Source organism: Cervus elaphus, chromosome 31 (assembly GCF_910594005.1).
Source record: "Cervus elaphus chromosome 31, mCerEla1.1, whole genome shotgun sequence".
Classification (NCBI taxonomy): domain Eukaryota; kingdom Metazoa; phylum Chordata; class Mammalia; order Artiodactyla; family Cervidae; genus Cervus; species Cervus elaphus.
Window position 1 is genome coordinate 51,380,108 of NC_057845.1, and position 13,999 is coordinate 51,394,106.

Consider the following 13,999-nt stretch of genomic DNA (forward strand, 5'->3'; position numbering starts at 1 on the left):
TAATGGTGAGTTGGTGGAGAGCTAGAAATGTGCTTCCTAATACTGACACAGGTACTCTTTCTGCTTTACTATACTTTGCTCAGATTTGCTTGATGACTTGTAATTGGCACTTTTAGAATTCAGGAAATAGAAAGCAAAAATGCCTCCCTTGCCTCCTGCCGCATACCCTGCTGGCTTTCTGCCTTTCACAGGCTCTGCTGGGAAAGAAACAGCCCGCTTGGATGGCAGCTACGATTAAGTACCTACAACATTTCAGAGATTCAATTCAGCCTCCGTATCATTCTTCACTATATATTTCTTCTATATGTGGGTCTATTATCCAGTAATAGAGATTTAAGGATATTACAGCTACATGGATGTTGGATTTAAGGGGAAATAATAATGGAACTCTGTCATCATATATCTCGCCACCACCAAAACACATCGATCTGTAGTCTGGAGGATATCCGCCAAACAAACAATGCATGTCTAAGCACTCAGAAAGAGAAGGGGGGAAGAAATGTTCCAGGCTTCTTGAATCCCAGGATGTATATTTACCTTTGCTTAAAATCAGCATACAGCAGGCGGTGTGGAAAACCTTCACGGCATATCGTGATCCCTTCTAAAACACCATTACATCGCAGCTGCTGTAGAACCAAATAAGGGTCCATTTCACCTGAAGAAAGAGGTGCACCATGAGTCCATGTCTAAAATGATGATTACCCGAGATTTTGTCCTAGCTGCTGCATCTTCGGTTAAAAGAGTCTGAATCTGGTGTTCTCCACATGATAGTTAAAAGGCTTCATTCAGTCTCAGCCTGATGGCTCTCAAAGTCCCCACCTATAATGTAGGAGTCTCCAAGTAGGATTTACCTGGGATGAATCCTTTAGTTCATAGTTAGCCAAGATCGTATAAGCAAATACTCCTAGAAGGTGAAAAAATACAATTTTCTCCTAATGTAAATGGCTGGTATGATACCCATCTGCCAGTCAAAAACCAACTAGAATGGGGATAAAACACCAAAGAGAACAGGCAGCTCCAAGTAGGAAGGGGAAGGGGTTACAAGAAGGGAGAATACAAAGAAAGGGGAAGGTAAGCAGAGCCACAAAATCCTGTTTACCATTTTGCATTTGGGAAGAACTGGCCACACCCAGCCTACATTCTCTTCTGGTGATCTTCAGAAAACCTACGTTGTGTTCTAAAGTATAAGCCTTCTCCTAGTGCCCCTTTGTTCCTGAGATGAAGCCCACGAGAGCTGCAGCTGCAGTCTCTGATAGAAGCCTTTGAAAAGCCAACCAGTAAGCCGTTGTATCTGGCTCTCAGTAAGGCATCTGGAAGAAGCCAAATGGCACTCTCCTAACAAAGACCTGCTAGAGTGTTCTAAGGAAAATGGGAATGAGATGATGTCCTGCTTCTGCCCAGGGTCACAGAAATAAACAGTAAGACTTACATCCATAGTCCTGTACTCCCATCCCTGTCACAGACAGACAGATCACCTGTGAGAAGGAGTGGAAGCCGAGTTCTGTGACACAATAGTATCAAGCATGCTTATTCCCTTTAAGGACATATGAAGAACTGTTCGGATTAGATCATGAAGCTTTTCTTATGACTTTGTCTTAAGAATTTAAAAAAAAAAAAAACCTGCTGAAATCAGAGCTGGCTCGATGGGAGGCAACTCTAATAGGTAACAGAATTGCTTCAAAATAGAGGCAGCTAATTAGATTCCTTGCTAGATGGAAGCAGTGTCCCTAGATGCATTCAGAAACCCAGCTGATGAGAAACAAGGCAAAAAACATACAGTGTGAGTGAACCTGAAATGTTTGCATTGCAAAAACTCAAACCGCAGCATCACTGTTTAGCATCACACTTTCCCCAAATAGGTCACAGACTGTCAAGATTGGGGTCTCAATTACAGGACGTTAATAAAAATGCAAGGTTTTACAAAACCTCAGAAATCAGGATCAGCAACATCTGGCTACCTAATCCGAGGATGATCAGCGCTCTTACTGAAGACAGTAAGTGCTTGTCACATACACAGCTTCGAGGCTGACAGCCTCCAACCAAGCTCTATAAAAGCCAGTAATTCAAAAGAGAAGGCTGGGGATCTTCAAATCCAAGAAGTAAGGAAAGCAATCCCTATAATTAATATCTATAAAAACTTTGCTTTGTTAATTAAAACATAAATAATTCACCACCACCTACCTATCTCATCACCCCACCCCAGCACTATCCATTTGTTAAAAGGTATCCACTACAAAAGCCAAGAAATGGAAACACCTAAGTGTCCACTGATGGATGAACAGCTAAAAAAGATGTGGTATACGTGTATAATGGAATATTATTCAGCCATATAAAAGGAAGATATCCTGCCATGTATGAAAACATAAAAGGACCTTGAGGTCATTATGCTAAACAAAATAAGCCAGACAGAGAAAGACAAATACCATAGGATCTCATTTAGGATTCTAGATATTTTCATCCTAAAATGTCTTCACTGAAAGCATTCTTGCCACTGGTGTTTTCATTGCATAGCTAATTGGTCATGCAGCAATTTTGCCATAAAAGATAAAGTAACTGGTTTCAACCGGCTGACAGTTTGGTTTCATGTCTCATTGACACAGTACTCTCATTCTCACATTACATGAATCTGAAAGAGGCCGTGGGCCTCCACAGTGCAGAGTTGAACCCACATTTTCCATAGAACTTGGAACATCTACCAACAGACATGTGACAATATGCCAAGAACAAATAGTAGTGTGGAAAGCTTTCACAACATGACACAAAGCTGAGTTACAAATATCTATTTTAGTACTTGTATTTAGTGACACCTCTCTCACTGAGGGAAGAAATTTTTGCAAAAAAGAAAAAGTGTAGTGCAGGACAAAAAGATGGATCAAAAGCCAAAAAAAATGTTTAATGAACTATGAACAAAGACGTGGAAGATAAATGGTTAGGTTCAACCCACAAAGTAAAATCAGTTGTGTGTGCAGTATTGCCATGAATCTATACACAATTTAAGTACATTCAAACATTCTATATTTCACAATAAAATGTTTTTAATTTTGTTATTCATTTTTCATGTTTAATTATATTCTTTTAACATCCCTCTTTTATTTTTTGTTGTTGTTTTATCTTTTATGACAAAATTGCTTGCTGGCTAATTAGTTCTGTGCGTGAAAGTTTGCTGCAAAAATGCCTGGGCAAAGATGTTAATAACAAAGAAGCTTACGGTGAAAATGTCACTCGCTTATACATGGAATCTTTAAAAAACAAACAAACAAATGCATAAAAAAATAGATTCAATTTGGGGGTTACCGGAAGTGGGGTAGGGAGGGGAAATTGGATGAAAGGTCATCAAAAGGTGTGAGCTTCCATTTTTAAGATAAGTAAGTCTCAGGGGTGTAGTGTGCACCATGGTCACTATAGTTAACACTGCAGTTTGGTTAATGTGCACCACGGTCACTATAGTTAACACTGCAGTTTGGTAACTGACAGTTATTAAGAGAGTAAATCCTAGGAGTTCTCATCACAAGGAAATGCTTTCCTCTTTGTTTTGAATCTATAAGAGATGATGGATGTTAAACCCAAAATCATTTCATAATGTATACAAGGCAAACCATTATGCTGTATACTTTAAATTTATAAGTGCTGTGTGTTAATTATATCTCAATAAAAGAGGAGAAAAAAATAAAACATTTTAAAAAAAGTATCTACTGCCCAGAAGTACATAACTAAAGAGATGGGTACTATTAAGGAGAGGGAAGATATTAGTATGATGAAACAAGACTAGAGGGAGTTCTTAACAATTAGAAATGGATTTAGAATCTCTCTTTATGGTCAATTCAGATAATTTAGACCAAATGATTTTCTTTTTGCTGAAATATCCACCTTAATCCCCCAATTGATTATTCAATCCTTTTTTTTTTATACTTTGCCCTTGTAGACAATGGCACAGAAGCTCATTCACATTTTAGCATGAAATTCAAGGAGGAATTTAAATGATAATATCAAGTATTCTAAAGTTACCCAATTGAGTCTGCTTTGTGAAATCCTTCTGCATGTCCACCTGAATCTTAATTCAAAGGCAATCTTGAGGAAGTTTTGAAAAACTCACTTTTAATGTATTTTAGTTTTTCTTTATGAAAATCTACCCTTATATAAAAGAGACTGGTGAATGCTTCTTTAAAAGACATTCAACATAGCTTAAATCAAAAGAATTTCCTAGTGTGGATTACAAAGAAATCTACTTACCTGGTATTTTGTTCACATTGGGATTTATGCATCTCACGAAATGAGGTGCAGTTGATTTCAGGTTAATCATTAATTTATTTAGGTTTTCCTAAAATGAAGAACATAGCCAACACAAAATCACTTAGAAATCACTAAAAAGACCAATCCACCTCACAAGAGTCTCCATGATGATCAACTTAATCTTAAAGCCAGATACAAACCAACAATGAAATAATGAATTCAACATTTTTCCCTGCTTACAAAAATACGTTATTTTCTTCCCATGACAAGTCAATATTTATCTAACTGTTCTGTTGTGAATCATATCTACCTATTTTAAATTTGATAGCAATAATTTATGGAAGGGCAATAAAATAACTTGAAGAAAGAAATTGTTTCTCAAGTATTCTGTCTGGAAAAATTTTATCTTCATCTGAAAGCAGAATCTGAGATGCAGCTCTGGTTTAAGAGATTTATCTGGAGAAGGAGGGAAGCCAAGCAGGGCAGGGGGAGAAAAAACCAATGGCATGGACTCAGTTTAGTCTGAGTCCTGCAAAAGCTCTGTGCACAAACGCACCAATTATACTACAGTTGGTATCTCCCTGAGGCAAGGGAGGGACCAAAGTCTGGAGGGGCAGGGAAGGAGATAGCTTCCCAGCAATGGTGAGTCGTTATGAGCCTATACTTTCATCAGTGGTAAGATGAGTGCCAGGCTGATAAACGAGATCTAAGTAGGAGAAAAACATTGTCCACTAAAATCCATAAATACCAAGATAATATTCCACTTTTCCAACTTGCTTAACTTCAGATACTTTATCCTTATATGAAGATGTAAAATTACAAATAAGTAATAACATATGCAGATTGTGAAGTAGCTAAAATATGAATAGATACAATTAAAAATTACTTTATGCAGAGATGCAACCATTTGGAATGAAGCTCCTTTCTTGCGTTTCTTCTCCCCAAACTGTAGAGCTAAAAAAAGAAGAAAAAAAGTACAAAAAGGCTCCTTTTTGTCACATTATCAAACCCTGGTGATAAAAGCATAAATGTGTCAAAGTTCTAGAAGCAATAAGGCAATGTCTACAAAAGCTTTAAAAATATTTATGTCTTAACACAAAGTCTATTTCTGGTGTTTTTTCTCAAAGAAATATCAGGCAACTGTGCAAAGATACTCACTGAAGCATTATTTAGTCATTATAAAAAAATTAAGCAAAAATTTAAATGTCAACAATAGGAGATTGGTTAGTTAAAGTATAAAAAAAGAGTATGTATATGATGAAACACTGTGATCTTTTAAAATGATGATGCAGATCCTTATTACTGACCTGGAAAGATTTCTAGGATTTATTTTGAGAGGGAAAAATTAGGTTACAAAATATCTGTATATTATGATCTTAAGTGTGTGTGTGTGTTATATATATATATATATATATATATATATATATATATATATAAAGTGTAGTTGTATTATGGCTGACTATATACATAATAAATGCTGGGTACAGTGTATACTAAAATGTTAGCCATTGTTATCTCTATGACATTATAGGTAATCTTTATCTTCCTCTTTTTAGTTTCTCCATATTGTCTTTGGGGCAACACTCATGCATTATTTTTGTAATTTGTAAAAAACAATCCATTCCCATTTTCTTGAAGCAAACAAATCTATGCTAAACCAAACTGTTTTACAAACATTTGTGTAGTGCTAATTCATTAAGATGTACAAAACCCATAGGCAATCTGGAAAAAATGGGCCAGCTAACAACATAAAAAACTGAAAGAATACTCTCTAGCTGGAGCAGCAGCTGAGGCAGGGATCATAGTTTAATCACTGATGTCCTCTTGACATGTTCCACACCCTCTAAGGGAATCACTTGACTTCTTCATACTTTCACTTTTTACCCAGGGAAAGGGAATGCTGCTGCCTCCCATTCATTGTTTTAAAGAACTGTGGCTGATTTACAGTACTTGGATTCTCCAGAAGAAAGTATGGTTATTATGAGTAATTCAGTGTTTGGATGAGTCAGAAATGGAGGCAAGTGTTTTCCAGGGGTGTTAAAAGAATTATGAAAAAGGATATTCTGGACAACTCTTCTCTTCTAGTTCAAAAGAACACAGCACACCCTGAAGAGTCAGAAGATAATTTCCTCTCTCAAACCACTCTCTGATTTCTTATGATCAGAGAATTACTCATCTGCGAGCCATATATTTACATGGTCACTATTTATCAAACTTCTCAGAGGTACTTTAGAAGCTATTAGAATCAGGCAAATGCACTGCCTGCAGATTTTCAGGGTCCAAATACAATAGCTGCCATTTCTCAATCTCCTCTTGAGGCGGACCCACGGGATTTCAGACATGCTCCTAAATTACGTCATCATGTGCTTTCAGAGCTGGGAAGTGCTAAATTTCTCCATTCCCTGACCAAGTTGATCAGAAGTCCCACACAGGTGACAGGGGACACCTACTGAAGCTGGAAGTAAGACAAGAGGAGGGTGAGAACAGCAGAAAGTGAGAGGACACGCCACAATTATAGAACGCGTGGCCACGTTGCCGCAAGGGCGTTTGAAACCAGGTTGGCCAGATTTTATTCTTGTTGCTATTCAGTTGTGCAGTTGTGTCTGACTCTCTGTGACCCCATGGACTGCACCACACCAGGCTTTCCTGTCCTTCGCCATCTCCCGGAGCTTGCTCAAACTCATGTCCATCGAGTCGGTGATGCCATCCAACCATCTCACCCTCTGTCGTCCCCTTCTCCTCCTGCCTTCAATCTTTCCCAGCATCAGGGTCTTTTATAATTGGTCGACTCTTCGCATCAGGTGGCCAAAGTATTGGAGCTTCAGCTTCAGCATCAGTCCTTCTAATGAATATTCAGGGTTGATTTTCTTTAGGATTGACTGGTTTGATCTCCTTGCAGCCCAAGCGACTCTCAAGAATCTTCAACATCACAGCTCAAAAGCATCAATTCTTTTTCACAAGGGCATCTAAAACAAGGTTGGCCAGATGTTTTGTTTTCCCATAATTTCCATTTTTCAAAAGAAAAAGGAAATACAAGTGTGTATATCTGATTTTTTAAACCAGTGTAGACCAACCATGTTTGAATTCTAGGTTCTGCTCAGGGGCTGCCAGTTTGGACTTTTGCTATGAACCATGGTGCGCCTCCCCCTGCAGTAGGCAGTAGTCCAGATGTGAGGCTGATGGCAGCAACCTGGCCTTTGTGTCCTCAAAGGCTTCGTCTCGCACTGCAGAAGTCTGAATCAGATCCTGAATCCAGCGAGTCTGTCCATCTCTCGGCTTTGTTTGTTTCCGGAAGATAGTGAGAGTGAAACAGGCATGAGGCTAGTAAGCACAAGTTCTGTTTCTGACCTCAGATTTGCCATTTAGTAGTGTTAAATCAATGAAGCAAGCAGGCCGTCAGACTGAGGTGCTCCAATGCTGTGGCAGCCTGTGTAAGCAAACCAAACTCTATGCCTGTGAGAGTCTCAAGGTTACAGAATTGAAACTAAGGACAGCCAATCACAAACAGCCACGTGGGCTGTAGATACAGCTAATCACTAGTGTCCTCAATTCACGCCACCTTTTCTCTATGAAAGTCTCTCCTTGAGCTCCTGTGGGTGGAATGCCCTTAACCCATTCTGGTTTGGTGCTGCCCAATTCAAATTGCTTTTTGCTCAAATAAACTCTTAAAAAATTTTTAATATGCCTGGGTTTATCTTTCAAAGGTAGATTTGTGAAATCTGGGGATGCTATTTAATTCTTCTGTTTGCTCCTGTAAGACAGGGAGAGATTTCCTAGAAAGAGTCATGACCAGGATCGAGTAAGATAATGCATCTAGAAGTGTTTGGAAACGGCTGCTGCTGTCTGCTGTTTAATCACTGAGTCCTGTCAAATTCTTTTGCAACCCCATGAGCAGCAATCTGCCAGGCTCCTCCACCCATAGGATTTTCCAGGCAAGAATACTCGAGTGGGTTGCCATTTCCTTCTCCAAGGGATCGTCCCAACCCAGGGATTGAACCCACGTCTCCCGCGTTGGCACGCACATTCTTTACCACTAAGCTACTTAGGAAGCCCTACTTTGTAAATTATAAACTACTAAACAAGATTAGTTATTAGTTGGTCAGCAAGTATTTATGGAGTGCCTGCTAAACAGGCATCTGTTACATGCTTGAGGCCACACTTGAACAAGTGAGGCATAATCTCTGCCCTCATGAAGCCCATAAAAATCCCATTACTGCAATATAAAGGCACTATGAAGGAGAATTCCAAGATATTTGGGGCATATGTATTAAAGGAGCTTGTTATTTCCCCAAAACCATTCATCAAAACATGGTTTGCTACTCTCTCTTTGCAACTTGGTTGAGTAGAAGATAAAAACAGGCTGGAGCAGCCTCCTTGAAATCTATCTACCTTAGAGCACCGTTTCCCCGAAGAACCGCCAGCCTGAGGACAGAAAGGCTAATAAGAGGGGATGACTCAGGCCCCGGGGAGCAGAAACACATCTCTCAGGAAAGAAGCCAGGATTTTTATAAGCACTGAGGCAGACGTGGGCTCCATTTAAAGGCTGAAAAATTGAGGAAGATTGTTTGACTCACCAGTGTTGGTACTGATGTAATTTTCAAAAAGGTTTGCCAGGAGTCTGTTGGACGACTTCTGAAATATAGCCACCACTGTTTCATTAAGAAAGTCTTTGTTCTTTTCAAGCCAGCCACTGATGTTATAAGGCACCTTTGGAAAGGCATGTAGGTCAGGTAACAAAAAAGGAGAATGCATACGTTCCTTAGCAAATTATGTAATTCTTTTAAAAAAATCATACATTGTGTATGTCATTTGAATTTAAATCAGTTTAATGTAACAGTACTGAATAAATACTCCAGAAACCTATGTGCAACCGAAAGAGCTTCTCAGGCTTTACCATTTACACTGTGGAAGGAAAGGAAGAGAAAGGGAGGGAGGGAGAGGGAAGAAGAAGCAGGGAGGGAAAAGAACACTAAGCCAGAGCAGGTGGAAGGAATAGACGGCGTTTCCAGGACAATTCACATCAGCCCTCCTTGATACAGGCGAAAATAGATGGAATAAAACAACTGCCTCTGACACAAGGTGAGCCCTCCACAAACGTTATAGCATTTCACTGTAAATATTATTATAATTAATATTCAAGGATATCAAAGAAGAGAGTTACAAACATATCTAGGTAAAATTGGCAGGTCATTTTTAGGTCGAGTACTATTTTATCCTTTATCAGTTCTCTTTGTTCCACCTAGAATCACTGCCCAGAATCATAAAAGCAGATTGAAAAGGCACGTGCACACACGTATGTGAACACACACACACACACATACCCCCCAGGGGGGAAATGAGGTGAGGGAGTGAGGGGCATTAGGAATCTTTGTTGGTCATAGTTTAGAGAACATTACCTCATAGTGACTCTTTATGAGAGAATGAAAAAAAAAAAAAAAAAACTTCAGTAAAAAGATCAGTTGAAATCACTCATTCACACAATGTGCAGTTGAAAGAAAGGATGAATAAGGAAAAGCCATGCCTTTGATGGTCTCCGAGACTTTCTGAAATGGTCTTACTTTGAATTGGGTGAGAGAGTCTATTTTTGAAATTTTTGACCTCTGTTATTATAGTATGGTATTTCATCTACTAAGTACTAAAAGTCTACACCAACTTTTTTGGGGAACTGAGATTTATTTTGTTCATCTCTTCATTTAATCTAAACTTTACTGATATATTTACTTATATTTTACCTAAAGATTTGGGCTGAGTACATTTGAAATAGAGGCAAGATAATTCAGGACTGAGGGTCTAGAAGTAACTTACCACTCTTGCATAATGGACAAGTTCAAAGTGAGCTTCATATTTCTTGTCAGGCTTGGGCTTCTGGAAATGAACAGACTTTCCAAAATGGTTGTCAAAAAGTTTGGTCTTGAAAGTCACATCTGTAGCCTGATGAAACATACATTCTTCTTCGAGGATGGAAAAGATGCCCATTGGCTGCTTGGAGATACAGATGAACAGTAGATGAAAAAAACAATAAAAAAAGATACTAATAAACAGCATTTTCAAAAATAAAAAAATAAAAAATAAAAAAATAAAAAAAAATAAACAGCATTTTCACTAGGGGATGAGTGTAAATTCTTTCCCACAAACCTAATTAGTTGACAAGGGATCTTCACTACATATAACTAGACCATCATCCACTCAACAAATATTTATTAAATATCTACTAAGCACTAGGCATCAGCAGGAACTGTCAATGCAGTCATGAGCCACGTACACAAAGTATCTGTCCTCGGGGTGTTTACCTTTCAGTGGAGCTGACCGACAATAGGCAGATAAACACTAAATAAATAATTTAGTTTCCTATAAGCACCCTGAAGAAATCATGCAAAGTAAAGAGAGAGAGAACAACAGAGGCTACATGAGAACTCTTTTAGTAGGAGAGTTCAGTAAAACCTTCTGATCTGAGAAGACATGTATACAAGTACTCTGGGCAGAAGAATGAAGAGTGCAGAGGCCCTGGGTGGGAGCACTCTTAGCAGGTTTGAGATCCTGCCAAAGACAAGTGTGGACTGAGCAGAACTGGTCAGAGATAGTACGTGGGAGGAGAGGGATGCGGTGCTGGAACCTAGAGGCTTTCCAGGCCGTGGTAAGACATTTGGATTTAATTTTAAAATGAGAGGCCTTTGGAGATTTTTTTACAATAAAGTGATTATGATTTAATTAATGCTTAAAAAGGATTATTTGTTTTGGTTGGCAAAGAAAAGCCTATTGGCCAATCCTGACTGTCGTCTCTATTGGAAAGCCAGTGAACTAAAAATGGTTTTTACATTTTTAAAGGGTTATTTAAAAAAGCAAACAAGAAAGGATAGGTGATAGGAAATTGAGGGCCCAGTCAGCAACCTTTGTCTCTTAAGGGCCTTACAGTGAAGCTGTTAGACTTTGTGGGCCATAGAGTTTCTGTTGCTCCCTGCCATCAACTCGGCTATTTCAGTCCTGAAAACAGCAATTGACAATATGTAAGTAAGATGATTGTGATGATGTTGCATTCAAACTTTACTTCCAAAAACAGGCTTCAGGCCAGATTTGGCCTGCAGGGCCATAGTTTACTGACCCCTGATCTAAACAAGTGATAGTGTTAGAGACGGTAAACAGTCACTGAAACGTGATGTGGGTGTTAGTAGAGCTGGGCCACAACTTGCTGATGGATAGAATGTGGGTGTAATAGAAAGAGGAAGGATGACTGCGGTTTTGGTTTGAGCAAATGGGTGGTGGACATTGTCATGTTTGGTGAGGGAAAGATCAAGGATTCCTATATTTGCAAATCTACTTGTGTGTTTATATGGTCATTTATCTCCTTCACAGATATTTTTGAAATGCCTTCTATGAGCAAATCACTGTACCAAACACTTCCAGTTATAACAGGAAAGTCAGACATGGGCTCTGGCTGTAGAGCATCTAACTGGGCAGACAAGACATGCACATAGTAAGCAGACTATAAAGTAATAGAAAATGTCATGAGAGTTCCAAGATACAACCATGAGCCCTTGGCCCAACAACATAAATTTCACGATTCTCTACCAACCCATCTACCCAAGAACCACAAACTCTCAGATTTGGGAGAGACCTTACAGTTCTGGCCCAACCCACCTAAAAGCTCATTGAATTCCTTTTACAGTTTCCCTCTAAAAAGTAGGCTAGCTTAGGCTTGAATATTTTCATGGAAAGAGAACATACCAACATCGAGTTAAGGCTCTGGCTGGATGATATACAAGAAGAAAATTTGTTTGTAGTTTAAAATCCTTTGTTTTAAATTATGCCACTGGAGCCACATGAATGGGTCTAATTTGGATGATTAGATACTTGAAGAACATGTTTTTGACCCACCTGAGTCTGTCGTTCTAATGTACAGACTGTGGTCTTCTACCTCTTTTGTCTAATCTCAGACTTAGAACCCGCATTTTACAGCAAATGCATTCAACGACATTCCATCAACAACTCTTGGACATCTGACACATATTGTACAACTCTTGTACTCCAGCACATCGTCTTCCCTCCCAAGTATCCAAGTGGGGAACGATGCAGTGAGCAAGTGTGCAAAGTCTTGCTCCTGGCAGCATTGACCTGGTGGGTTCTTGACAAAGTGATAAAAGTGGAGGGGAACAAGGAGGAAGGAAAATCTGATAACACTGAACAGTTGAGTCACCAAGTCTTGGAGGTGTGGACTCCATTTTGTATCTCATATTTTCCTGCCACAGAAATAGTCAACCTTTCATAAACACTAGAACGAAACATATAAAAAAATGTAAGCATCTCCTGGGATGGTTCATGTTAACAAGAAGGACAGGCCAAAGCCTCACAGCAAGCAGCAGCCCATCTCCAGGAGAGCCACCTCCCATATATGAGGACTGCCTTGTCCCTGGGACTCCAATGAAGCCATCTTCCGTTTGGGGATGAATGGATGCTTTATGCAAAGCAAGTAGATATCACAGCTCAAAATGTAACAATTAAACCACTGAGGAGGGAAAAGCTCTATTTCTTCAGGGTCTTCTCCATTTCTCCAATGCTTAGGAAGTATAAAACTTCTAATAAACATGAGGCCCTCTAGCAAATTAATCTCCAAATAGGTCAGGGAAAGAAGTAATTATGTTCTGCCTCATGGCATCAATTGTCCTCTATTGCACAGTAAATGGTCTGAGTCGGTTGCCCTGACTCTGAACATTAATGTTGTAACCTCTCCCTCTTCAAATATTATCAATTCAACCCTCCTCTCTTTTACATCTGTCACTTTCTTGCTATTTCCATTTCCACTATCCTGATTCAAGGCCTCTATTCCTCACTTGCTGTAACAGCTTTTTAATCACCCTAACTCTAGTCTTTCCTCCCATTCCTGACCCCATACACAAACCCACCAGAGTAAACCCAAGCATCTCTGACTACCCCATTACCCAGCGTGGAATCCTCTGTGGCTCACCATCACCTACAAATACGTTATAAATTCATTAAAATCCCCTCACAGCCTGACTCCCTTTTTGTAAATCCTTCCCTCTGAATATTTTAAACTCTCATCAGATTTTTAAATGCATCCATTACTTTCCTGTTCCTAAGCCTTTGCTCTTGCCCATACCTCCACATGCTCACTGTCTTCCTCTTTTCACCTGTTGAAATCATGTCCATTTCTTCAGACCCAGCTGAAATTTTACCCCTTTTCCACCAGGCCTTCCTATATTCCTGCAGGCAGAGGTGATCTCTGCTCTCCTGAGTTCTGTGAGCCTTTGTGGCTTTACCACATTTATCCTGACATATTTTTACATTTATTAGACTTACAAATCTCCTGTTTGACTGCATACGTCTTAAGGGCAAGTGCTATTTATAACAAATGCTTAAGTTTTACACAGCATTTAATTCAAAGTTTTATACACAGTAATGAAGTATTAGGCCTAAAATTAAGGTCCAACATTTTGTGTGTGGGCTTTGACATCTGGGGAACACCAGGAGAACCGAATCACAGGTTCCCCTCCACACATGCTCCTGTGGGTTATGTCCTCCAGGCTTGCAACACACTTTCTCATGGGGACAGGCACAGAGCCCGCTGATTCGTGAGTAAGGGACTTCAGGTCCCTACCAGCCCATGGAATTATTTAAACAAGGCCAGCACATGCTCCAGTGGGAATCACTGGTCACCTCACCCTATTACTACCACGAAGCCTGCCTTCCACAGCTCTCGATTATTCATTCTGCTCCTAAGTGCAAGTGCCGCGCAGCCCCTCACGGCACGCAGCAT

General features: G+C 39.5%; 1 protein-coding gene across 2 annotated transcripts in view; it reads right to left on the minus strand.

Annotated features, from left to right (window-relative positions):
- MYH15 (myosin heavy chain 15) overlaps positions 1 to 13,999 on the minus strand; it is a 145,816-nt gene that overhangs the window by 79,026 nt on the left and 52,791 nt on the right. For both annotated transcript variants that reach the window (XM_043893127.1, XM_043893126.1), the window contains exons 15-19: positions 10,036 to 10,209; positions 8,805 to 8,937; positions 5,117 to 5,184; positions 4,231 to 4,318; positions 538 to 655 (exon numbers count right to left, since the gene is read on the minus strand). In XM_043893127.1, the coding sequence (XP_043749062.1) occupies positions 538 to 655; positions 4,231 to 4,318; positions 5,117 to 5,184; positions 8,805 to 8,937; positions 10,036 to 10,209 (581 nt within the window). The remainder of the gene's footprint in view (positions 1 to 537; positions 656 to 4,230; positions 4,319 to 5,116; positions 5,185 to 8,804; positions 8,938 to 10,035; positions 10,210 to 13,999) is intronic.